General features: G+C 42.7%; 1 protein-coding gene across 4 annotated transcripts; it reads left to right on the plus strand.

Moving 5' to 3' along the window:
- On the plus strand, window positions 1-27265 carry PLAC8L1 (PLAC8 like 1). Of its 4 annotated transcripts, none has more exons than XM_025892311.2 (4): window positions 1-8683; window positions 14005-14141; window positions 24126-24262; window positions 25346-27265. In XM_025892311.2, the coding sequence occupies exons 1-4, from the start codon at window positions 8559-8561 to the stop codon at window positions 25484-25486; spliced, it is 540 nt and encodes a 179-aa protein (XP_025748096.1). In that variant the 5' UTR covers window positions 1-8558; the 3' UTR covers window positions 25487-27265. The 4 variants fall into 4 exon arrangements, 3 of the variants coding, with proteins under 3 accessions (XP_025748096.1, XP_073761614.1, XP_073761615.1); XM_073905513.1 differs by having other exon boundaries at window positions 25406-27265; XM_073905514.1 differs by having other exon boundaries at window positions 1-8024.
- Window positions 27266-27912: the final 647 nt, after the last annotated feature.

Consider the following 27912-nt stretch of genomic DNA (forward strand, 5'->3'; position numbering starts at 1 on the left):
GGTCATGATCCCAGGGTCCTGGGATCGAGCCCCGCATCGGGCTCCCTGCTCCACGGGAAGCCTGCTTCTCCCTCTCCCACTCCCCCTACTTGTGTTTCTCTCTCTCTCTCTCTGTGTGTGTGTCAAATAAATAAATAACAACTTGAAAAAAATAACTTCAAAAAAAAAACAACAAACTATTGCTATTTCCCAGAAGCTTCTAGTCTTTCAGATTAACACAAAAATGTCAGTATGTTTCCTTTTGAGGTGTAGGAGAGGATTTCCCCCCCAGAAATCTGCCATTTGTTAGATTTGTCTGAAGTCCAGTTGTGTTTAAAGATCATGTCTACTGTATTGCAGATTTATTGTTTTACTCCTGTGGAATGTCTTTTGATGTTATCTGTGCTATTCTGCTTCATATGTGGAAGAATATTAGGCATTGACTGACACTAGAGAAAAATATTTTCATTTCTTTAAGGGTTCAATATGGGCAAAGACTGGGTGGCTCAGTCGCTTAAGCATCTGACTCTTGATTTAGGCTCAGGTCATGATCTCAGGGTAGTGAGATCGCGACTGCATTGCCGCCTGTGCTCACCGGGGAGTCTGCTTGAGATTCTCTCCCTCTCTCCCTCCCCCACTCACATGCACGTGCACTCTCTCTCAAGCAAATTAATCTTAAAAAAAAAAAAAAAAGACAGTATGGGCAAAGACCAATTCTGATGACTGTAAGGAACCTGAGTTCTAATTTTCAGGTTAAGTCAAGAGATTATACTGAGCTGCTGCTGCTTTTTTTTTTTTTTTTTAAAGATTTTATTTTTTCATTCGACAGAGAGATAGCGAGAGCAGGAACACAAGCCGGGGGAGCGGGAGAGGGAGAAGCAGGCTTCCCGCTGAGCAGGGAGCCCTAAGTGGGTCTCGATCCCAGGAACCTGGGATCATGACCTGAGCCGAAGTCAGATGCCTAAGGACTGAGCCACCCAGGTGCCCCGATACTGAGTTTCTTTATTTTGCAACAGTTTGACATTACTGGGCCACACTGAATGCTTTATCATAGATTGACTGAAGTAAGTCATTTCATGTTAAAACTGAAAGATCCCTTCGAGGTCAAGTGCAAGTCATCCTTTATCTGGTAAGGGCTGGCAGCATAGCATAGCAGGTAAAGTTACGTGCTCTGAAGTCAGACTAGCTAGGTTAGATTTCCACGTCTTCCATTTGCTACTTGGGTGATTTTGGCCAATTACTCAGCCTCAGTTTCTTCGTCTGTAAAATGGAAGTAATAATGTATCTATCTACTTTCTAGACTTAGCATGAGATGTTTAGGTGAAACATTCTAGGCAAACCATATATATAACATAGTACCTGGCACATGGTAAGCCTTCAGTAGGTGTTACTGATTAATAATATTAATGGTAATAATAATAAGTCCAGGATGTATTGGCTTGAGATTATTATAGGCTATAATCATGTCCTTTGTGTTGGTTTCTATGGGGCCACTGTTCTGTTGTTTGTCCTCTAGATTCTTTTGCTGCTCCCTCAATCTGTATAGCCTTAGTTATTCCCTAAATCAAGTAATCTTTCCTGGTGCCTAAATACAAACTCACTTATGTTTAACTTAGGTAGATTAACCTATATGTGTGTGGCAAAAAACAAAAACAAAAAGCAAACAAGAAGGATGGAAAATAATTTTAGTATTGTGGATGATTACCTATTTTATTAGATGAGCTGATGAAGCTATGCTGCCTTAGATTTAATGTGAGTTGGGATTCATAGATCCTTTGTTCTTGCAGGTTCAATTCCTTGGTGTCTTAGAATGAGCATCTGGTTGGGCTGAATATACTTCTTGTGTTTAAAGATACGTAAGTTTTGTACAAGGAAGCCTGTAAGCATAAGCCCATTGCTTCATCTGGTGCTCAACTGAAGAAACAGCAGTTAATTGAATTGCTTTAGGAAAAACAAGCTGCATTGGGCTTACTGTATTGATAGGAGATTGGTATCTTCCTAAAGGATTTTAATTCTTCTTAAGTTGTGAGATATGCACACACACAAAAAGTGAGTAACAAGAAATATATAATATACACTCAAAATATAAAAAATATAAACAATTAAATTAACAAAAATACAGCAACAAAACAATTTATCAACAGAGCAAAACCTATGTAATCACCATTCAGTCAAAGAACAGTACAACACCAGCACCTCAGAAACCTACTTGTGCCTCCTCCCATAAAGACATGCTTGTGTCCCAGTTAGTATGAATCAGTTTTTATATGTTTTTTTTAACTGACATCTTTAAAAAATTTTTTTAATTTAAATTCAATTTAATTAGCATATACTGTCAGATCTTTTTTTTTTCTTTAGCTGTTTTTATACATGTTCTGTGTTCTGTGTGAATCTGAAAAGAATGTTTATTCTGCAGTCATAATGTTCTGTATATGTCCTTTAGGTCATAGTTGTAGATTGAACTGTTCATATCTGTATGCTACTGTTTTGTTTTCTTGCTTTGTTTTTGAGAGGTGTACTAAAATCTCCCAAGATCATGGATTTACCTATTTCTTCTTATAGTTCAGACAGCGTTTTGTTGTATATATTTTGATGCTGTTTTATTCGGTGCATATAAATTTAAATTCTCTTATCTTCCTGGTAAATTGAACTTTTTCTAGTTGGGAAGTGTTCCTCTATTTTTAGAAATGTTTTTTTGCCTAAAGGCTATGATATTAATATAATAACATCAGTTTTCTTTTGGTTAGTGTTCATGTGGAATATCTTTATCCATTTACTTTTAACCTTCTGTAGCTTTAACATTTTATTTTGACAAATTTTAAACCTACAGAAAAGTTAAAAGAATTGGCCAATAAGCATCCATATACCTATCACCTGGATTTACCAATTGCTAACATTTTGCCACCTTTGCTTTCTCTCTCTCTACACGTTTTTTTTAAATAAACTTTTTATTTTGGAATACTTCTAGATTTATATAGAAGTTGCATCTATTGCGTACAATAGTTCTTGTATACCCTTCACAGTTCCCCCTCATGTTAACAGACATTTTATATAGCCTTGGTTCAGTTGTCAGAACTAAACAGTTAACGTTGGTATTTTACTATTAACTAAATTATAGGCTTTATTTGGATTTCACCAGTTTTTGCACTGATGTCATTTTACTATTACAGGATCCAATCCAGGATACCATTTTGCATTTAGAATATACTTTTTTTTAAAGATTTTTATTTATTTGACAGAGAGAGACACACACAGCAAGAGAGGGAACACAAACAGGGGGAGTGGAGAGGGAGAAGCAGGCTTCCCGCTGAGCAGGGAGCCTGACGTGGGGCTCGATCCCAGGACCCTGAGATCATGACCTGAGCCAAAGGCAGACGCTTAACGATGAGCCACCCAGGCGCCCCTGCATTTAGAATATACTTTAAAAAAATTCTGAACCATTTCACAGTAAGTTGCACAGATCATGGCACTTTACCTTTTAATATGTTAGCGTGTAATTCCTAAGATCTAGGACATTTTCCTGTATAATCACTATACTTGTGTGTGTGTGTATACACATATTTTGCTCAAGAAATTTAACATGATGCAGTAATAATAGGTAGTAAGCTTTCCTAATAAAAATGAAGTAATAAAATTTTCCCAGTAGCTCATCAATAATATTTTTTTAACTCTTAGGATCTAATCAAAGATCAAGCATTACATTTTGTGGTCATGTCTCTTGACTTCCTTCAAACAGACAATTTCTCGGCTTTCTTTTCTTTTTTGATATTACATGACATAACATTTTTGAAGACTCCATGGCAATTGTTAATAGTTTGCCTCACAATCTGGATTTGTCTATTTTCTCATTATTAGATTCAGATTTAAAATTCCTTTTTTTTTTTTTTTAAGATTTTATCTATTTATTTGACAGAAAGAGAGATAGCGAGAGCAGGAACACAAGCAGGGGGAGTGGGAGAGGGAGAAGCAGGCTTCCCGCCGAGCAGGGAGCCTGATACGGGACTCGATCCCAGGACCCTGGGATCATGACCTGAGCCGAAGGCAGACGCTTGACGACTGAGCCACCCATGCACCCCTCAGATTTAAAATTCTTGACAAGCTTGGCTACATGGGTGATGTTTCCCATTGTATCACATCAGGATTGACATATTGATACATTGTCGGTGTATTCCCATCTCTGGTTAAAGTGGTATCTTCAGATTTCCCCATTGGAGAGGTACTTTTTCCCTTTTATAATTAATAGGATGATAATTCTGAGACTTACGTGAATATCCTGTTTACCTACAAACTTTGAGGAAATGGCAGCAGTCATTCATCATCTTTCTGCCATTTATTATTACATTGATATTTATAATAAGGAGAGTTCTTAATTTTGTCATTTCTTTTACATTTATTGGATACAGCTCTTCTGTAAAGAAGAGGTTTCCCTTTTGCTCTCAATTTTTTTCTTTCACCGTTTTCAAATCACTGGACTGATGTATTTTTTTTTCGTACATGCTGTAATCTCAATAAATTTACTCATTTGGACTATTAGTGACTTCAGAATTACCAATCCAGTACTATTATTAGCAACAAATCTACTAAGTAGAATTCAGGTTTTTTTGAATAAGTAAAATACACAGTTCAAAAGTCAAAACTTGGTCCATCTAGAGAACTTTTACTTTCTTGTACCATATTCCCTCCCCTGCTGTATAGCTAACCATTTTTATTAGTTTCTTCATTGTCTTTCCTGTGTTTCTTTTTCCAAAAATAAGCAAATATTTATATGTACTTTTTAAAAATTGAAGTATAGTTGACATACAATGTTAGACTAGTTTTAGGGGTACAATATAGTGATTCAGCAAGTCTGTAAGTTTTGCTATTCTCACAAGTGTAGCTATTGTCTGTCACCATACAACGCTATTACAGTCCCACTGACTGTGTTCCCTGTACTGTACCTTTCGACCCAGTGACTTATTTGTTCCATAACGGGAAGCCTTTATCTCCCACTCCCCTTCACCCATTTGTCCATCCCTCCACCCTCTGCCCTCTGGCAACCATCAGTTTGTCCTCTCTCTACATGTACTTTAATTTCTCTTTTCTCATACAAAAAAGCAGCATGTTATATATAATTATTTTACACATTGCTTTTTTAAGTTAACATAGTTCGGATATTCTTTCACCTTAATGCATAGACATCTTCTTTCCTTCTCCTCCTCCTTTTCCTCCCTCCCCCCTCCTGTCTCTTCTCCCTGCTTTGTGTCATACTGTTGTGAAAGTGTATCACAGTTTGTTCACCTCGTCTCCTATGGATGGGCATTTAGATTGTTTCTGAGCTTTTTCTATTTTATAGACTTTGTATAGAATTATATAGTGAGTAACTTTGTGAATATGTGGTTTTATATTTGTGGCAATGTATCCTTTTTTTTTTTAAGATTTTATTTTTAAGTAATCTCTACACCCAATGTAGGGTTTGAACTCACAACCCCGAGATCAAGAGTCGCTTGCTCCCCCGACTGAGCCAGCCAGGCATCCCTGTGGAGGTGTATCTTAAGAGTAAATTTCTAGCAGTAGGCTTGTAGGTCCGAGAGTAAATGAGTATGTAATTTTGTTAGCCTATAATCTGGGCAAAAAGGCATTTTGGGCAGAAGGTAGAGCAGGTATAAAAGCTCTGAGGCAGGATGTGTAGCTGGTGTGCTGAAGGAATTGCATAGAGGCCACCTGAAGAAACAGATGAGAAGCGGCCTGTTGAAGATCCTGTGCACTTGTGGCAGAGCTAAACTAGGGCCCTAGCCTCCATACTTCCCATTCATTGCAACACACTTGGGCTCCATGCCCAGTGTGGAGCCCACCGTAGGGCTTGAACCCACGACCCCGAGATCAAGACCCAAGCCGAGGTCAAGAGGCGGATGCCTAAGGGACTGAACCCCCCAGGCGCCCCTACAAGCCACTTACTAAACAAGAATGCATACAGGCCAAACAGGAATGTGTTTGACCAACACCGGTGTTGTCAGGGCTCTGGGAGGAGGGAGAAGATACGGAGCAGTTTGAGGACTTCACAGGTGAGGCAGAGCCTGAAGGATGGTTAGGACTGGCGTAGAAGTTGAAGCAGAGCAGTGCACCTTCTCGACTCTTAGAACTTGGTGTGGGTAAGGGCTTGGAAGGGAAAACAAGCATGTGCTTGTTGGGGAGGTAATGCCAGGAATGGAATGTCTCTGGGAGAAATGAGAGGATAGCTGAAAGTAGGTTAAGTGAATCAGGCCTTAGAAAGCTGCTCAGATTCCAGGGTGAAATTTGAAGTTGATTTGTCTGCAGAGTCACTGCAGGTTTCTGGTGTGGGGATGAGACAGTATGGTTTTGTGTCTTCTCTCGTTTGTGGTCATTGTGTCCATCTCTTTTTATCTTGAGGGAATCATTCATTTAGTTGTTCTAATGACTATTTAGGAGAGATCAATGGGCCTGGCTCTGGTAGGGTCTCAGTGTTAGCTGATACTTGGTTACGCTCTTTCCTTGCTCTCTTTGGACATAACTTCAGCTCCGTAGTAGAAAATACTCAGATCCCACCCAAAACTTGCAGGATCAACTAAGATTTCCCACTGCCCGCTGTTAGGCTTACAGCTTGATTGGTTATAATGTGGGAACCCCTTCTCTCACTTCCAGAAAGCAAAACAACGGGAAAGGAATGATCCTTGCTCCTAAGGGCTTAGGAATGTGACAGGGGAGTACGTCCTTCATTTTCATTCTGGAGGACTAAGTGGTGGTTTGTTCTTCTATCCCCTGTTATCATTATCCTGGAAACTGTGCTGTACAGTAGTGTAGCCACTAACCACATGTGTCTAGTGCACGTGAGAGCTGGCGAGTCTGAATTGAGGTGTGCTGTTTGAGAGTGTAGAACATGCTTTCACTTTCAAAGACTTAGTATGACAAAGAGAATATAAAATATCTTAGTAATAATAGTCTTCTCTATTGATCACATGCCGAAATAATGCTTTGAATAAATTGTGTTAAAATACATTAAAATTTCATCTTTTTTTTACTTTTTAAAAACATGAAATTTAAAGTTGCATCTGTGGCTTACATTATATTTCTGTTGGACAGTGGTCTAGAGACTTGATGAAATTTAGACATTATTTTGTATTGCATTGTACCAAGAGGTACATAATATGAGTTTGTCCCATTCTTAATGACACTAAATTTGATATTTTCCAAAACTGTATTTTAAAGATATACTTTGATCACTTTCAGAACTTTCCATTATAAAGGTGTTTGTGTGTGTGTATGTGTGTATATATATATGTATGTGTATGTGTTTTTGAAATTACTTCCAGAGTTTGTATGTATTTTTGAAATTACTTCCAGAGTTTTTGTTGTAACGATACTTAAAAAAAACACTCAGAACTTTCCATTTTAAAGATAGATTTTGAGTATTTCTGGAACTCTCCAGAGTTAAGATACATTTTTTTCTTTTGCAATGAGAAATCTGTGGAGTGATATTTTGGCACCTTGGGAACATCCTGTTTCCATTCTTTTTTACCTAATGGTTTTAGTGCCCCTTCAAGATCCTTTCTTGAATAAGTTATGTTGGATGCTATTCAACATGGTGATTTTTAAATGCTGTTATTTCTTTTTTATATACAGTTGTCATTCTTCTGTAAAGAAGAACATTCTTTTTCTTCCTTTTTCTTTTTCATTTTATTTTTAGGTGAAAGAGCTATGCGGCCTACAGCTTAGTTGGTTCATACAATAGATGTTTGATTAGAAAAGTGAAGTACAAATGAAATTTTAAAATATGGAATCAGCGTACATGGACTATGGTTGTCCACTCCTTAAAGGAATCTTATTGTATATCTTTTTTTGCAAAGCTAGTAATCACCTGTTAATTTCTGTTATCCTTACAAACTGGAATTTTCATATATAGCACATTTGTTCAACAAATTACTGAATGCTTATTCTGTTGCAGACACTGTGTTGAGCACTTAGATTGGAGTGGTAAGCAGAAGAAAAATGGCTGTCCTTCATGTAAGACGCATCCTTCTAGATGAGGAGACAGACTTGCCCAGAACCCAGTGAGTGAAGGCAATTAGGAATCTATATCTGAAGAATCTTGATTTGGGAGGTGTTATACAGGCTTTTCCTCACAAACCTTCTCAAATAAATGCTTTGAAATTCAGAACCTTCAACAGTCATTCTCCGGTGTTAAGAATATATAGTATAGTTGGCAGTTCCCTGCTGTTGTCTTTCTGATGTAACCCTGAATTAAGATTGTAGACCTCTTCCCTCGATTGCAATTTTTTCTCAAGTTTTTTTCCTCTCTGGACATTTTCCCAGCATTGCTGGGGTCCACACCTGCATAAGGCATGTCCTAGAGACATACTTCAGAGACTCCTAATACCCTGAACATGGACATGTCCAGTTAGATTTGTACGTGTCTTTAAAGAAATAAGATGTCTGTTAGTAAAGTGCTATGACCTCAGGTTCCAGAATATCAACACAACATTCTTTAGAAGAGATGCTTCACTTTGGATGAATCTAAGTTTAGAATCAGTCAGCCTCTTGTCAAGGGGAGAAGGAGAGTCCCAGCGACAGGAAAGCGCCTCACTATGAATTGGTTTGGAAATTACTTCCCTAAATTTCCTGAGGATGTTTCCTTCCTCAATGTACACTCACCTCTGTTGCTTTCACTCCTCTCATCTGAAGATGAACAACATTTTATTTCCAGTATGAGGTAGAGAGTTGGTGATTTTTTTTTTTCCTCCTAACTTTTTCTTTTTGGGTAGCATATCAAATCTTTCTCTCTGTCTCTGTCTCTCTGTCTAAAAATCAGTCTCCTCTTATGAGGAGCCAAGAGAAGAAAACTGGGCTTGGGAAGAAAGTAGTTGCTCTCATTTTCTATGGGTACTTGAAAAGGGGCAACTGATCAGTTCCTTCGGACCCTGCTTGGATAGCGAAAAGAAGGGCTGGCTTGGGTGAAGGGTGTCTCTTTTTTCTTAACTTTCAATGTTGAACCCTGACCAAGTCAAACTTGACTTCCGGTGGCTGCCAGTAATTTCTAGTCCTTTGAAATCAAAACTCCAGGGCTTTGGCTTCAGTTAAGTTTGAAGTAATCAAGGAAGCCTGGGTGGAAAGCAGAATGAACCCTTTTTAGTTTTGCAAGTTTCATCAAGGAAGAGGGTGACAGGAACCTCCCCGCTCAGGCTGAAGCACCAGGCAAGTGGGGACATGGGGTGGGGAATGTGCTTAGCAGCGGCGAGAAGAGAACAGAGTGAGGTCAGAAAGCGGGGAGGATATACATCTCTTGCATCTCCCAGCACCGGGCCTCTTGCCTTGTGCTTCGAGTCAGACTCCTCCCACCAGTTGAAGCCTCCCTCTGCTGCTTGTCTCTTAGGGTGACTAAACTTCCTGGTTCACCTGGGGATGTCCTGAGTTTAGCCCTGAAAGTTCTCCCTCCTGGGAAAACCGTTAGTCCTGGGAAAACTGGATGATGGGTCACTGGGATCAAAGTTTTAGGTATTTGGGCAGCACATGTGACACCTGAGAAACTGCCCCACAGCTCCTGCCTCCATTCTCTGTTTCTCAGGAAAGGGTACAGAAGGCCCTAGGCCAAGTGCAGGATCGTGAAGTTAAAATAACAGTATCCGCCACCCACTGCAAACCTACTGTGTGCCCGGTGCGTGATCTTGTTTAATCCTCAAGGCCACTGCGGAGGGAGGATGTTTCCTATCCAGTTTTATGGGAGAGAGACAAGAGCTGAGGGCAGGGACGACTTGTGTTCCCCAAGGTCAGACAAGTAGAAGGAAGCTGGGCCACATTTGAATTTTGGTGTGCCTGGGCCTAAAATCTGTCCTCTTTCCACTCAATGAAGAACTTGCTGAATTTGATGGCAGATGGACAGCTGCTCTGGTGTAGCAAAGCTCTGCGACCATCCGCCTCATCCACGGTTTCCAGACTCTTTCCTATTCTGAATGGTAGTAGAAGATCCCCCGGAGTATCCACTGAACTAACAGCTGTGCAGGGAGCTACAGCGGGTGCTTTAGTCTTGATTCCTGAAACAGCCCCTGATAAATTATTCAGGTTTTAAAGGAATTGCGAAGTGCGTGGCACATAGGAGGTGCTCGGTCAAGGGTAGCTGTGCTTGTTTGTTTATGAAAATTTTTTAAAAGATTTTATTTATTTAATTGACAGAGAGACAGCGAGAGAGGGAACACAAGCAGGGGGAGTGGGAGCGGGAGAAGCAGGCTTCCCGTGGAGCAGGGAGCCCGATGAGGGGCTCGACCCCAGGACCCTGAGATTCATGACCTGAGCCAAAGGCAGACGCTTAGTGACTGAGCCACCCAGGCGCCCCTGTACTTGCTATTTTCATTATGACACACAAACTATAATCTTGAGCTGAATTTTTTAGCCACTGCATGTCAATTGAAACATTTTAATATAAAAATCATCAAAGATTCAGGGTATCAAGATAATCAGCAGTATACTTACTAAGTTCAAAGTTAGGCACACACAAAAAACAACTTTTTTCCCCCCACCAAGGAGAAGCTATTCTCTTTGCTATTTGATTTGGAATAGAGGACAGGCTTCCTTGCCATCATAGAAGGCTGAGCTAGAAGCAGAAAATTCTATTCTAGGGCTGCAAGCTGTAAATGGTTCATTTCAGGGGAAAATCTAATCCAGGGGCTCAGCCCTAAGAAATTCTTCTGCTCAAATCAGAGATAATCGGAAGCTCTTAGTATAAGGACGGAAACCTTGGATTGTGAGCATCACATTGAGTGGTAAATGCCCTAGTCTGTGTGGAGGGATGCAGGAAGCTTTGAGGCTCCTCTCTGCTTTTATTTCCTCTCTCCACACCTGAGAAGTGTAACTTTGCTAGAGAGGGAAACACAGTTAAGATCACATAATTGATAACTAGATTTGAGGAGGACTCAAAGATAACGGAAGTGATAATGGACATTCAGTTTGGTCTAGTTCAGCAAATAACCACATGTCCGCCAGGTGTCGGGTAGTGTGCTGCATTCCAGCGTTAAGGGGTGGGGGGGGGCAGCTTGTGCCCGCTGACCCCAAGTAGCTCACACGGGAGCAGAGTAAATAAGACAGGCATAAGATGGTTTCTTCAGCACCAGTTTGAAACCTTTCATAGCTGTCTTAGTCCACTCTGAGCTTCCATAACACAATACCATAGACTGGGTGGCCTCGTGAACCGAAATTTATTCTCTCACTTTTCTGGAGGCTGGAAGTCAGTGCAAGGTCACGGTGCCCACGTGGTCGGGTTCTGGGGAGGGCTCTCCACCTGGTTTGTAGCCTTCTCGATGGGTGCTTACGTGGCCTTTTTACATGGCAATTTTATCAGCCCAGGCTCCCACTGCTATTCCTCACTTAACTGTAACCACCTAAAAGCGCTGTCTCCAAATACAGTCACACTGGGGGCTGGGGTTTCAACATATGACTTTGGGGGAACACAATTCAGTTCATACTATGGCCCCGAACCCACACTGTAACAAACCTATTAAAGTGTACCCATACCACACATTATATCCATACTTTCCCTGCTATACAATTAAGTGGAAGGATTTTTATAATTTTGCCTTTGAAATTATTTGGCTGTCCGCGATTAGTTCATTTTATGATTGGCTCTTGTTTCTCAGCAATCATTCATACTTGGGATTTTTTTGCAAATGAGAATTCTAAATTGTTTTTATTTTTTTTTTTTTGAAGATTTTATTTATTTATTTGACAGAGAGAGAGAGAGCGAGAGCAGGAACACAAGCAGGGGGAGTGGGAGAGGGAGAAGCAGGCTTCCCGCTGAGCAGGGAACCCGATGCGGGGCTCGATCCCAGGACCCTGGGATCATGACCGGAGCCAAAGGCAGACGCTTAACGACTCAGCCTCCCAGGTGCCCCCTAAATAGTTTTTAAACGTAATAAAATATTTGTGAATCTGTGAATTTGACAGTTAATGAGATCGGCATAATGCTAGATTTCTGTGTTTCGTTGAGCATTAACTAATTTTGCAGTGTGTTTTGCAGTTTTTATATTTTGGAGCCAGTACTTTATTCCAGGTCTCAAATACTGTTGGAGGCTCTTGAAAAGCTCATTAGCCTCTAAGCATTGTCTCTAAATGCCTAAGGGATGAAGGGGTTGGGCTTGTTCATAGCTCCACTTTGTACCTCTGGACACGTAGCTCCTGACCTTCACCTCTCTTGCAGCTCATGTCTCCTTGGCGCTGAAGACCGGCTCTGTTCCAACTGTCCTCTTCCCCACCAGCCTCCCTCCTACTCCGTGTTCTTTGCCATCTCTCTCATGTTGACATCCCCATCCACCCCGTGGGAGACTCAGAGGCTGTTGTGGCCTTCAGTGGCCCCCATATCCACCTGTGTCAGGTTTCAGGCTGGCTGGTGTCAGGATGACTGCATAGGTATTGCTGGCAACCTTGTTAGGAATCCCGATTTCTGTACCTCTTGTCTGGAGACCAGCACTGTTGGCCTGGGTGAGGCTTGGGCATTTGTTTTGTTAACAAGCTAATGTGTTTGTTAAAAGCCCATCAGGTTTGTAAGGCGTGGATGTGGGCAGTGTTGGTAGAGTGAAAGAGATGTGGATCTTAATAACAAGAACAAGGCACCCCCACTGGATTTATTGCCCTGACTTAGAGGTTCTCAAAGGGCCCTTATGCTGTTTCCAAGATGCCCCCAGGGTGTTGCCTTAAGGGTGCTCAGGAATGTCCCTCTCTGGCCTCCAGGCCATGTGTCACAGGTGCTGAGCCTTGGTGAGTAGTCCTGTAACAGCAGCTGTTACAGGAAGAAATTCTACTGTCTCTTGTTTATTTTGTCTCATGTGTGAGGCAGGCTCTTTCTTTAATTCTTCACAACACACCAGAGACAGGTACAAACTGTTAATGAGGCTTGCCAAAAGGGAAGCCCAAAGTAGAAAAATTACTACCATGTACAGGCTCACGCTCATTCTAGTGCGGTCCCTTGACCACCCTCTTGATCTGCCCCTTCCAGAAGGCTAGGTACAGTTTACCCTTCACTGTGGGACTCGCCCCAAGTATCCCCATGGTAGGAGCTCAGGCAAAACCGGCTTTCGGCCCCAGAAAGAGAAGGGAATTTTTCCACCTCACTTTTGAAGACTATCCCCTGGGCCCATATTTTCTACTTCAGAATGATAATGTGGAATATCTATTCCCTTCAGAGAAAACTAACCCAAAGTTGTATTTTGTGCCCCCCCCCCTACCCCGGACAATCGTATAGTACTTTGACATCAGGATATCTTCTGGGGCGCCTGGGTGGCTCAGTGGGTTAAGCATCTGACTCTTGCTTTCAGCTCAGGTCATGATCTCAGGGTTGTGAGATCCAGCCTTGTGTCAGGCTCCTCACTCAGTGGGGAGTCTGCTTGAGATTCTCTCTCTCCCTTTGCCCTTCCCCCACCAAAATAAATAAATCTTTAAACAAACAAAAAAAGACATCTTCTGAAGTCTTGTTTGTTCACTTAAATGATACTGCGTGTTCAACTTCCACAGCCTGGTCCCGATTTCTATGCCCAAGTGTCTTCAATGACGACTCAAAACCCTGGGGGTACAGCCTCACTCAGGGCACCTTGTTAAACACCTTCTAGACACAGCAAACTAATTATATGTCCTTCATTCAACACAATAATCCTATGAGGTCATCTTTTTAAATCTTACATTCGAACAAATGGAAACAGAGACGTTAAGCAACAGCCAAGGTCAAGCTGCCAGGAAGTGACATGCCGGCGTTTGAACTGAGGCCTCTTGGTTCCAAATTTGTGGATGTAGCTATGACGAAACACTGAGAAACACTAAGGAAGTAGGCTGGACCTTAAGGGTGAATGAAATGACAGGGTCTGGAATAATCATGCCATTAATAGAGGGAAAAGTCAGGGGAGAAGCGGGAAGGTGAGGAGCTTGGGCTACAAATTAGGAGCCACTTGACATCACTGGGTCCCTTTCTCCTCTTTATCACTGTCTTGGCTTAATGGTTATCCTTCTGAACCATCGCCTTTGTTTTCAAGTTAATCACTGTTTTTGACTCTCCAGGAGCCATGGGCCAGCTCAGGCTGTGGTGAAGCAGCCTGTCCGGGGAACGCCTGGCAGGACCACCATCACAGCGATTGTCCAGACTGGGGGAGACTGGAGCACCGGCCTCTTCAGTGTCTGCAGAGACAGGAGAATCTGTACGTGTTCCCTCTTCATTCAAGTCCTCCTTGACTATTTTCTTTCCCAAGGCATCCCTGGGTGCAGGAGCTACGTCAGGCACAAGGACAGAAATATAATGGCTTTAGAATAACTGGACTAATCTCCTAGTGACTCCTGTGCACTCCTTGGCAGGAAAAATCTTGTTTTTCAGGGATGGGAATGCTTTTACAGAGTAAGTGGTGACTTCATAGATGTTTTAAATGACAAAATCCACTGTTGGCAAAGGTGCATGAAATGGGCTCCCCCATCTGCTGCTGGTGGGAGGATACATTGTTATAACCTTCCTGCCGGATGTATAAAAAGAACCTCAAGTGTTATATAGCTTTTGGCCCAGTAATTACATTTTTAGGCATTTAGTCTAAGGAAATAAATCACGTGCAAAGATTTAGCAACGTTAACTTCTGCAGCATTGGTTATAACGGCAACAATCTGGAATGACCTAAAATGTTTGATGGGGGCACGCATATAATGAGTTATTATACAGCCATGAAAAGTCACACTGTAGAGTAACATTGAATGGGATGAAAGATGTTGTGGTACATTTTTAAGTTAAAGAAGCAGACTGTGAAACTAAGCGCGTTAGACACCATTTTTTGGTGGGGGGGATATTTTTAAAATACCTGGACGGATACAAATACAAATGTTTATGACATGCCTCCAGATGGCAGGCTAATGAGTAATTTTTATTTTCTCTTTTGCTTATCTCTTTCTAGTATTTCTAGGAGGAATATGTAGTACTCTTATAAGAACAAGAATAATCACAAAAAGCCCCCTATGTTGACTGGAATATTTTCAGATGCTCTTTCAGCTCTAGAGAGGTACCGATAACACTCCTCTAGCTACATGATTTTCCCCTGGGAATGAAGTTCAAAGCACATCGATTCTATTTTTATCTTAGGACATTCCACATACAGTGGAATATTGGTTTCAGGCATACAATTTAGTTGATTTAACACATCCAAACAACACCTGGTGCTCATCACGACAAATGTCCTCCTTAATCCCCATCACCTGTTTCACCCATCCCCCACCCACCTCCCCTCTGATAAGTGTCAGTTTGTGAGAGAATCATTTCTATCGCTTAAAGGTGCCCAGTTTGTGGTATTTGTTATGGCAGCTCTAGGAAACAAATACACAGACAAACATTGGATTTCATTTGAAGGCTTTGGGGTAGCTCACAGAACCAAAAAATCAACTAAAAACTAAGCTCAGAAGGGACAAGCTGCATTATAGGGAGCTAGCTGACACTCTGATCGACTCCAAACATTTTTCTTTGTTTTTCCTTCTGAGAATTGATGGAGCAGCTGGAGTTCATTTTGCCAGGCTTAGGTCATTCCGAAGAACAGTCCTATCAGTATTGCCCTCAGTAGTGAAGGGATGATTTTCCCAAATTACTACTGGGGTGCTGTCATCCGGAGATGCCCGACAAGTGCACAACAATGCACTTAGTGAATCTGAGATATTAATATTATTGCTACTATAAGTTGTTAGTATCCTCTAGCGTGTTGGGAGCAAAGAGTAGAGTCAGGAGGGATAGACCGGGGGCTGCAGTGTGGTTTCTACTCCATCCCAAGAGCACCTAAAAAGTTGGCTAAAGAAACAACCATCCTCACCAGCCCCCTGCCTTAAATGCTGCTTCACTACTTGGCTTTGTCCCTCACCCCCATTAATGTGCACACCAACCGCACGCTGTCTTCTGAGGATTCCCTGCTGGTCCGTTTGAGAGCCCATTCTGGGGACAAGGTGAGAAGGGAGCATGTGAGGAGGAACAGAACATTCTTTACATTTGGCCATGATTCGTGGAGAAGGGGCCATGGATGTACAGCACAAGGTGATCTGGAATGTTCTGGGTCCCAGTTGTTTTTCCTCAGATGGACCTCCATTTTATGACTGCTCACAGTGTCTCGAAGCTGTCTCAGAAGAAAACTTCGAGGTGATATTGCCTTAAACGCTCATTCTCTGCACTGTCATTCCCGGGACACAGGTGGAACATGGGTGCTATGGATCCTGGGCTTCTTTCCTTGTTTAAAAGGGCTACTTTATCCACAAAATTTCAATTCAAGCGAACCGCTGTGTAAATAGTTGTGACAAACTTGGGAACAAAAAAGAGCTGCTTTCCATGACTTTGTCCATGCCAGATTCCCATCCTGGGACAGCTTTCCATTACATATTGAGAATTATTGCTACAATTTGTCATCCATTAAACAAAGGGTACGTTAGGAACAGCAGTGATTTACATTTCTTTTTGACATTTTGCTTCTTCATGTTATTGCAATTACATTTTTTTAATTTTTTATTTATTTTAAAGATTTATTTATTTGAGAGAGTGAGAGAGAGCACAAGCAGGGGGAGGGGCATAGGGAGAAGCAGACTCCCTGCTGAGCAGGGAGCCCCATGCGGGACTTGGTCCTGGGACTCCCGGATCATGACCTGAGCTCAAGGCAGACGCTTAACCGACTGAGCCACGCAGGCGTCCACAATTACATTTTTTAAACTGCCTCCCTCTTCCCACCTGGGCGCTTTTATCTGCATTCACAGTGCACTGGGGTGTTTCTGAGTCCTTTGGAGATGGGGTTGCTGAAAGCTCAGCTGTGAAGATAAAGCCACGGGGAAATGAGTGGCTGCTAAATGTTGTTGTGGGTGAGAGGCGAGGTATCCTGGCTTTGGGAATGTTTGTGATGGTGCACCAGAGAAGGCTTATGTGGAGGGTTTAATCCACATTGGTTTGTAATTCAATATTTAGAGTTCCTACCCCTGTGTAGACAGGTGATGGGTGTTACAGACGTAATAGTGAATAAGATAGAGAAGGTTTCATAGAGGAGATAGACAATAAGCAAAATAATGGCAGTTGTGATAAGTGCCATGAAAGAAAGAAATAGGGTGTTATGGAAGGAAACTGTAGGAGAGTGGGGTCAGGGATGGCCTCTTCGAGGAACCAACCTAAAGCCGATACTGAAAGATGGGAGGAAACCAGCCACTCAGATCACCTCCCTGTGGAGGGCACCATAAGCACTGGAGGGTGAAGAGCTTGGTGTGACTAGTAATCACCAGATACCCAGGATGCAAAGAATGAAGTGGGCCAGGATTTTCTTTGGTTTTCTGGAAAAGGAAAAGAGCATTGAAAAGGCCTCAGATTAGGATCTGTGTTCCTGAACTATATCTTGGGTAAAGTGTACCTCTCTCAAAGCACGCACCACTGCTGTCTTGCTCATGCCGGCTGTGCCCAGCAGAGTGCCTGGTCCATAGGAGGCACTGAAAAATGTTTGCTGAACAACCCGTCAATGAATGAATTTTAACCTGTATTCTCACTGGATTCTTTCTTTCTTGCCCTTCATTGAAAGAATCATAAATCCTCTGAGTCGGAAGGGGTACTGGGGTCAGGTGGTCTGGCCCCTCACCTGCTTGTCTAAGCCTCCTCTGCACTATGCCTGGCAAGAACCTGACAGCTTTGGCTTTCTGAGCATTTCTAGGAAGGAGGGCTTTTCTCCTTGGGAGCCAGCTCAGTGCTTTAAAAAAAAGGGAGTGGGGTGGGGCGCCTGGGTGGCTCAGTTGGTTAAGTATCTGCCTTCTGCTCAGGTCATGATCCTGGGGTCTTGGATTGAGCACCATGTCAGGCTCCCTGTTCAACAGGGAGTCTGCTTTTCCCTTTCCCTCTGCTGCTCCCCCTGGTTGTGCACGCACTCTCTGTCAAATAAAATCTAAAAAAAAAAGAGATTTTGAATAGTTTAGCATGCACATGATTCAAAATTCAAAAGCACCTACCCCTTTGATAGATTTGCCATCTGTCCACCCAGTTCCCCGCAGAGGCAACTACTCTTACCTGAGTCCACATACTGTCTATATGCTTGTAAAGATATAAAATAATTTTAAGTGAAAGTAGATTATTCTTTTTATTATAAAACTATCGTGTAATCATCATAAAAAAGAAAACTACAGAGACTTACAAAAGAACAAAAACCAGTATCCTGTAATCCCAGCTGTTGGAGACAATCATTGTTAATATTTTGGTACCTCTCCTTCCAGATTTTTTGCTGTATGTGTATTTCTATAATTTCCAGAAATAATAGAATTGTAAACACACCCAATATTTTAAATTGCTGCATAGATTCTGTTGTATGAAGGTACCATAATTTATTTATCCAGAAATCCTTTGGTGTACCTTAATGTGGTTTCCAGACCTTTTGCTGTTCAAACCAACACTCCGTGAATGTCTTCGTACAGATGGCGTTTTGCATGTGTGTGAGTTTACCTGTTGGGCAATTGCTGAGGAATAAACCTCCTAGTCAAATAGTATGTACCATTTTAAATCTTGATAGATCCTGCCAACTGGATCTCCATTTGGAAGTTGTACTAACCTACACTCCCACCCACAATGTATGACTGTGCCCATTTCTTTCTTGAGCGTCTCTTACTGTTCGATGATTCTGCCTTTTTGTAATAATTGATCTGGACTATGCCTCGCTGCACTTTCCACCCACCTTTCCTACTTCTGCTCTCTGGGGCTCCACATTCTGGTTCTGTGTAGGCTTTTTCTTTTTCTCTCGACTCCCCTGTGAGTGAGAAGGATGAATAATAAATCACATTCCATGCATGAGGGTGGAGCCCATCTCAGGGGACAGGCCAGGAACATTCAGGCAGTGGATGCTTATATAACCACCAGGCCTCTGGATGTAATGTAAGAGGAAGAGACTGAATTTCTAGCTCAAATCCCTTTTGAGCCCAAGCCCCTTGAAACAAACAAACAAGTAAATAAAATGTGATAATATATATTTGCATATATGTATATACACAAATAACACATGAGTATGTTCACCTTGTAAAAAAATGAAACATTACAGAAAAGGAAATCATGTCTCCTCTTCTAATTAGTTTGAAGGGTTTCCTTCTAGATCTTTTTCTCTGTGTTTATATATGTAGCCTTTAGTAATATGTACTATTGTTTTGTAACTCTTTAAACAAAGCATAAATAGTATTAGGCTGTATGTATCATTATGCAATTTGATTATTTTTTTAAAAGATTATTCATTTATTTATTTGACAGACAGTGAGAGAGGGAACACAAGCAGGGGGAGTGGGAGAGGGAGCTCGATGTGGGGCTCAATCCCAGGATCCCGGGATTATGACCTGAGCCAAAGGCAGATGCTTAACAACTAAGCCACTGAGGCGCCCCTCAATTTGATTATTTTTTTAGAAATTTTTTTAAAGATTTATTTATTTGAGAGAGAGAGCAGGAGTGGGAGGGGCAGAGGGACAGGGAAAGAGAATCTCCAGTGGACCCCTTGCTGAGCATGGAGCTTGATGTGGGGCTCGATCTCATGATCCTGAGATCACAACCTGAGCAGAAACCAAGAGTTGGCCTCCCAACTGACTGTGCCACCCAGGCGCCCCTTAAGATTTTATTTATTTATTTATTTATTTATTTATTTATTTGAGAGAGAGAGAAAGAGAGACCACGAGTGGGAGAGGGGCAGAGGGAGAGAATCTCCAGCAGACTCCATGCTCAGCGTGGAGCCCGATGCAGGGCTCGATCTCATGACCCTGAGTTCATGCTCTGAGCCAAAATCAAGAGCCAGACGCTTAACTGACTGAGCAACTGAGGCGCCCCTGCAATTTGATTTTTTTATATCAAAATATGTCTTAGAGATTTAACTCCGTTGGTACTTAATCTTTCACTGCATTCTTAATTATTCCATAGTATGATTTACACCATCGTGGCTTATTTACACTTTCATCTATTAGTGCACATTGAGGTTTTAAATTTCAAGCTACAAATAATGCTGCAGTGGACATCCCTGTACCGCCTCTTACTCTAGGGTAGACGCTTACAGGTGGAATTACTAGATCCTAGTGTACTTAAAACTTTACTAGATTCACCCAAGTTGCCTTCAAAAGCACTATGTACCTATTTCTCTATGGTTTTCCCACAATGAAAATACTGACAAAATTGGCATGCTTTCATGCCAATATGCATTTCCCTGATGACTAGCTTTTCACGGTGGTTATTGGCCATTTGTGTTTCCTATTTGGTAAATTATCTGCTCATGTCCTATCCCCATTTTCTTCTTTTGTTTAATCCTTTATGTATTGATTTGTAGGAATTTACAACTGTGTTGCAAAATTTTCTCCTAGAGACTCTTTAAGACAGTTTCTGTGTGTGTCCCCCTCTTGCCCGTTCCTCTTGAGGTATGAGCCAAGAGTTTTTAATCCCACTCACTCCACTGTGTAGGGAGGGCTGTAACATCTGACAAAAATGAACTTTCCTAAAGTTGCGTGATGTAAGAGCATCCCACAGGAATAAATACAAATTAGTGGTAGTAAGGATACTGTCTCAGAGCACACAAATCCACAACCGTTGTGACATGCTAAATATGTAAAGCATGAGTTGTGTGTAGTAGTTAAGACTTTTGGGCTAGACTACCCGAGTTCAAATCTGGCTTCTGCTCCTTCCTAATAAACGTATCCCTCTGGCTGTCAGTTTGCTCATCCATTAAAATGGACACAATAAGAGTATCTGTATTTTAAGATTGTTGTGAGAATTAAGTGAGTTAAATGAATGCAATGTATTTTTAGCAGGGCTTGGCACATGGTGAAGTCTAATGTTAGCTATTACATAATAAGAATTTGGCTTTCATAGCGTTTTTTTTTTTTTTAATCCCATCTGATTACTGTCCCAAGGTAACTGAATGTGCATTTTGGTGTGTTGCCTTCAGCATCTAGTAACTGCATCCTAATGAACACTTAGATAACATGGGTATCTGATGGACAGGATTAAAAATAAAAACAACAGCATGTATTTTTTAAAAAGACATACCAGTCATAAAGATAAGATACAGGAGTTCCAATGCACAAAATGTCTTTACAATATACCTACTGAGGGTGGTGGGCATTTCTCCTTGCCAATGATAGTGGTGCAGCTCAGGCGATTGTATAAACACAATTTATTATTCACTTAGCTTGCCAGCTTTATAATTATGCAATTTTTGATTAATTTTTTATTTGCAGGCATTTGCACTATTTCATAATCCATGCATAAAATGAGATTTGATTCATTTTTTTGTATGTGCCATGATTTCCAGGTCTCCTAATTCAAGGTTGCCTGCAATATGACTGCTGTGAACTTGCAGGAAGTTGACTGGGCCATCTGTCCTCTGTGCTGTTCATCCCAGGGCTCGGTGCGGGGTGGGGCCTTCTGATCCAGCTGGGAGTAATGATTTTTTTTTTTTAAAGATTTTATTTATTTGACAGAGAAAGACACAGTGAGAGAGGGAACACAAGCAGGGGGAGACGCCTAAAGACTGAGCCACCCAGGCGCCCGATTTTTTTTTTTTTTTTTTAATGTGGGGCAAAACATCTCAGGCTCACTCAAGGCCAAATTCAGAATTTGCTTTGGGGCAAGGGACACCTATAGTACGTTATTTAGTGGATTATCTCATGACTCCTAAATGGATGAAATAGATGTTCTGTTTCTCAAAGACAGGCTGCTCCTCATCCTCCTCCCCGTGGAGTCCTCCTGCTCTGTGTGCACGTGTGCTCCTCACAGCCAGGGTGAAGTCCACAATCCTGGAACATCATTCTGAGCTTCTAGGATATAACAGCATTCCTCACATTTTGCTTTTTTGTCACTGAATCTGGGAGTGGGACTTTGCACTCCGCACCTTTTGGGGAGGGAGGGAAGGACAGGTAGCCGAGACAGGCCCTCGACAGGAAGTTCTAGTGCTAGTGACATGGTACGTGAGCCTCTTTGTTGGGTGCACTAAAAGGCTGTGGTCATTACCATTTCATGCTCACTGAAATGGCTAAAATCAAAAGGACCCAACGGTTGCAAATGTTGGTGAGGCCATGGAACAACTAGAATTCTCGTCCATTGCTGGTGGGATTGTTAAATGGTGCAAATATTTACGTCTTGTCAAGTTCAACATAAATCCACATCCAGGAATCCACCTATAGGGAATGAAAATGTATGTCTGCATGAAGACTTGTATAGGAACGTTCATAGTACATATTCACAATAGCAGAGAATGGAATAGCTTGTGAGAGTATGGAGAAACGGTTTGTGTGTTCTGGAACCTGGACTGGATCGCCCGACGGAAGAACCAAGCAGCACCCGGAGATCTTGGAGGATAGGAGGTTTATTCAATGCTGGCGGGCTCAGAGGACAGTGATCTCCAAAGGTCTGAGCCCCAAGCACAAAGGGGGTAATTTATACACTTCTACTTCCGCATCCTGGGCACTCTTGGCACGTGCGTGAAGCGGGGCAGGGAGAGGAACCCGGATTGGCACGCTTGGGTGGCAGAGCGGGGAGAAGAACCCGGAAGAGCCCCGGGGCAGGGGCTGGGACTCTTTGCTGGCTTGGTCGGCCATCTTAAGACACAGATTTCTCTTATCATGTGCAGTATTCATACAGTGGACTACTACTCAGCAACGATGAAGAACGCACAACACACTCACATACCGGCAAAGATGAAACTCAGGAAACATGTTGAATAAAAGAAGGTGGATATGAAAATAAACATGGTTCCCTTAATATGAAGTCCACGAAGAGGTAAAACTTATCAATGGGAAGAGAAATCAGAGCAGTGGCTGCCTCTGGAGTGGGAATGGGAGGGTTGGAACCGTCTGGGAAGGGGCGCAGGGGACTCTGAGGGCAGTGTTCTACTTGTTTGGTTACTTGGGTGAGAACGTGATTGTCACAAGTCCCCCAACAAAACATTTACAGCCTGTTCATTTTCTTGTATATAAATTATGTCTGAAAATATTTATTGCATACATGTGTTAAAGGTCATGGTTAGCTTTTTGGTATTTATTTCATTTTTTTTTGCTGTTTTATAGTCCTAATTATTTGTGTTCTTCAAGGTCATCCTCATTTGCGATGCTAGATGACATAACATCTTAACTGTATATGAGGAATTCTTTTTTTTTTTAAAGATTTTATTTATTTATTTGATAGAGAGAGACACAGCAAGAGAGGGAACACAAGCATGGGGAGTGGGAGAGGAAGACGCAGGCTTCCTGCTGAGCAGGGAACCTGATGCGGGGCTCGATCCCAGGACCCCGGGATCATGACCTGAGCCGAAGGCAGACGCTTAACGACGGAGCCCCCCAGGCGCCCCTGTATATGAGGAATTCTTAACCCGCAGTCTGTTGATAGCTTTCAGTGGATCCTTGGACCCCACAAAATTGAATGCACAATTTTGCACGTCTATGTATTTTTCTTTTCCCTTGAGGAGTGACTTCATAGCTACCACCATACTCTCAAAAGGGTCTGTGACCCAAAACGTATTTAAAACAGAACCTCTCTGTTAGATGGTTCATGCAGAATGTGTAAGAAGCAGTATCAGGAGTTAAAGATCAATGAATGAATCAATGACAAACTGTTTCCAGTTGATGTTCAAGGAACCAAGCCTCTAATAGTTACAGTTTAAAACTGGCAGATGTCAGTGGCTCCATGAAACTAGCAAAAATTAGAGTAACCTTCTGGCCTGAGAAATAGAATACGGTCCTGATGAGAATAGCAGGCAGAATCAGTGCACCATAAAAGAGCTTTCAATCACATTTACAGAGAAAGATGCCTGCTATTCACAAGTATCATATACTGGGTCTCTTTTAAATATTGAAAATAGATAGATGAACATAATAGAAGCAACAGCTACGATTCAACTGTAAAAAATTATTTAATGCTTTTCTCTTGACAGGAAAAAACAATTACCATAGTGAACGCTGACAGAATTGTATCAGGTTCAGCTTTGCCAGTGTTTAACAAAAGAAGACAATTTTGATGTGGCTTGGTTATGGCAATTTTCATCCACTGAGTTTTGACAATTTGTTATTCATTCTCAGTCCCTGATTGCAGGGAGACACTGCGGCATTAAATGGATGGCATTGGGTTGTAAATGCTCTTTGAGACGTGAAGTTGCTCTGAGCACATCTAAGAACCGTGGCTTTCTTTTATGTGTTATTGACAGGTTTCTGTGGTCTGTTTTGTCCAATGTGCCTCGAGTGTGACATCGCCAGTCATCATGGAGAGTGCCTTTGTTGGCCACTGTTACCTGGGTCCACCTTTGCACTGAGAATTGGCACCAGAGAGAGATATAAAATACGGGTAAGTGTGTTTGAACGTGTATGTGAACTTGGATCTATATAAGAACCTAAATGTCTTTCAAACCTGTGGTTTAAAAAAAAAAAAAAAAGTCTGGGTGAGAATGCTTAAAAACACCAGACTTAGTGGAAGGCTGGGAAAGGAAAGGGAAGCGATTTCTGATTTCATTCATATGAACCAAAATGCCGCATGATGAAAGGTATTTCCAAGGGGTACCTATTATAATGTTGATGTTGGGTCAATGGGCTGCTTCTGTTTCTCTCTCCCTCACTGCATCAAGACAAGATGACTGGTATATTGCACCAAATTTGGAGGATATACTTGGGATGGTCTAAGTGAAAATGAAGACTATGGGCATCTGCAGAGTTCACTTTGGGGACTCCTTGGGGATGCTTCAAAGAGCCAGTCACTTTCCAGTGCAGCTGAGCCTGAGGTACCATGAGAGACTGAGTGGAGACAAGTCATACATATCAGGATGTGGACAGTTAAAAATAAAAAAGACATCTCCTTATATATTCATGTGGAATGATCCCTAAAATATATTTCAAATGAATAAAAAGTACAAGACAGAGAAGTACGCAACTACTGACGTAGAAGGACTATAGATGTACTTGTGTAGACACAGAATTTATCTGCAAGTGTATATACAAACCTGCCAACAACAGTTGCCCCCAGATAAGCTAAGTGGGTGGCTAGGACAGCTGTGGAAGAGGGATGTACTTTTTACTTCCTGTGCCTTCTTCCTGTGAGAATGTTGGACCATAGGCATTTAGTACCCATTCCAAAGAAATGAAGTAATTATAAGTATTAAGTCTTAATAGAAAAAAAAAAGATGTTGACAGAGAAACCAGTGGTTTCAAGTGTGAAGTCTGTATCCAAAGCCCTAAGTAAGGCTAGGTCTCTGAACTGCAAGGATTGATAAGCTGTTGAGCTGCTTGGCACTTGGGGGTCCTGGTGGAGCAGTGTCCCCGGGCGTTCCTTTAGGGCATCGACTTGGTGGAACTCGGAAGCGGTGGGATAGGCCCCCGGGTGATGGCACTGAGCCTGTGTGATTGCGCCAGGACAGAGACGTGGGTCTCCCCGTAGGGCACCCTGTGTGAGGACTGGCTCGCCGTGCACTGCTGTTGGCCCTTTTCCATCTGTCAGGTGGCCCGGGAGCTCAAGATGAGGGCCTCCCGACTCTACGAAATCTATGCAGCTCCTTCAACCAAGGACAACCTTATTTGACAGAGCGAGAAAACGCCTCCTCCTTACCCCCCTCACCCTCCTCTCAAACCCCTCTTGGAAGAGAGATTGTTCTTAAGCTTTCACGGAAATCATATGAAAATAAATTATTTCTCCCCTACCGTCTTTACTCTCATTCTTTCTTCACACACACCTCCGATGACGTCTCTCTGGCATTTGTCTGGATCAGCTATTCCAGCCTCGCCACATAGAGATGAGCTTGTGCCTTCTACACCTGCCTGGAGTTGGAGAAGGTTGCATTTTCCCTCATCTTCCTACCACCAGCCTTCCCTGGGAAGCTTTCTTCCGCTAACCCCCTTCACCCACAGAGCCAGTAGTGGGGCAGGAGGTGGTTAATCTTAGTTAGCACCTGGTCTGGACACTAAGTCTCGCTAAAACAGAGAAGCATCGTCCTTCCCTTGTCCTGACTCCTTCAGTCGCCACTGCATGAAGGAGACGGTCTCAGGTGGCTGCCGATCTTGGACACTCTCCAACACTGGCAGATCTTCGGCCCCAAGCTTGAAGCCTTAGGTGGGCAGCTGAATTGGTCTGCCTGTCCGCCCCCCCCCCCCACAAAAAAAGATATGTTGAAGTCCTAACTCCTGGCGAGTGTGACCTTACTTGGAAACAGGGTCCTGCAGATGTAATTAAGCTAAGATGAGTCATTAGGGCGGGCCCAAATCCAGCAGTGACTGATGTCCTCACAAGAAGTGATGAGGCACAAAGACAGACACACAGCGGGAAGACGGCCATACGAAGACACAGAGATTGGCGCGATGCAGCCACAAACCATGGGATGCCTGGGGTGACCGGAAGCTGGAAGAGGCAAGGGAGGTCTTGGAGGGAGCATCGCCCTGCCCACATCTTGATTTTGGACTTGAAGTCCCCAGAACCGGGGGAGATTGAGTTTCACTTGTAAGCCAGCCAGTTTGCAGCACTTGGTTACCGAAGTCCTGGGAAGCCGGTACGCCATCCGTCAGCCCCAGGAATGGAATACTGCTTTTGTCAGGGCGGCGGCACAGAACAAGGCTGACGAGCCTGTGTCCTGAAGCCCGAACTGCCGCCCCCATTTGCTGAGTATGTAACTATGTGCAAATTTTCTAATGCCCCTGTGCCTCAGTTTCTTCATCTGTAAAAGGATGATGCTGACCTCAGAGGGCTGTGAGGATTCTAACAAGTCAGGACTCTTAGCCCACTGCTTGGCAAGTAGCAAGGACTCAGTAAACATTTGTTTTAACAATTTGACTGCTACCTTATAGTCACAGCAAATTATGTTAGTTTTCCATTTACAGCTGGGATATAAAGTTTTCTTTTCAATTAAATTTTAGATTAAAATGGAATCCATTCAAATAATCCTAAGTAAGTAACAGTATGGATGGTTGGTGGATGTGGCAAACATTTTGAAAGGTGGTGAAACTCATTTTAGTGGCTATGCCAGGTCCTGTTCAAAGTGCTCTATGTGTTTTGAGACATTTAATCCTTACACCCCTCAAGAAGATGCTATGAGAACTCCATTTTCCAGAAAAGGAACCGGAGCCACAGAGTAGCTAAGTGATTTGCCCACGGCCACACAGCTGCGAGGCGCCAGGCAGTTAGGTTCTTGAGGCTGTGCTCCTGACCTCCGCACTAAGCAAGTGGAGAAGGCTTCTGGCCGAGGTCTTCCTGGGCCTTCGGGGTTGTACAGCTGGGAGTTTGCTCTCCAGAGACGAACCCAGGCTGGGAAGCTCCGAGAGGCTGTGGCGGCCATCTGCACAGACCCCCAGCCGTTCCTGTCTGACACAGTGATGCCTCTCCTCCCGGCCCTCCCTTTCAGACGTCCTGAACAGCTGCCAGGGAAGGCAAATGCTCAACGTTGATATTTAACCTATGATAACACGCTCCCCCTCCAAGCCAGCTCCTGAAAACACCAGGCCCGAGGGACAACTAACCCGGCTTTATTGTTCCATGCTAAAACACACATCAGGCTTCTCAGGCTTACAGCTGGGAACAGTACACAGTTCTGATGAAGGGGACTTGGGTAATGTCCCTACTTTGACATGATGGGCACCCCCTCCCCACATGGAGAGCAGACGGTACTGCAGGCCCTGGTCTCTGGTGTGGGTCTCCTGTGCTGGTGAGAGCTGCAGGTGGATGTGTCCAGCAAGGGGACCCTTGTTTCCCTTGGCTTCTTCTCCTTAGTCTGGCTAGGAAAGAGCAAACTCAACACTTCATCAGAGCTACAAACCCAAACAAAACTCTGAGCTCCAAAGAGCAGTGGTTCTACCACCAAATCACGGAACAGGAAACAGAATTAGTATGTGGATGGTTCTTTGAAAGCTGATGGTGGAGAGTGGTCCCAAAGCAAGGCAGCTTAGGGCCCTGACTTCTGGTTTCCTCCAGATCATGTCAAGTGCAAGAAAAAAAAAAAGAACCAAAAATACGTGCTTTCT

Source organism: Callorhinus ursinus, unplaced genomic scaffold (assembly GCF_003265705.2).
Source record: "Callorhinus ursinus isolate GAN/ISIS: 27379988/994484 unplaced genomic scaffold, GSC_fseal_2.0 scaffold23, whole genome shotgun sequence".
Lineage (NCBI taxonomy): Eukaryota > Metazoa > Chordata > Mammalia > Carnivora > Otariidae > Callorhinus > Callorhinus ursinus.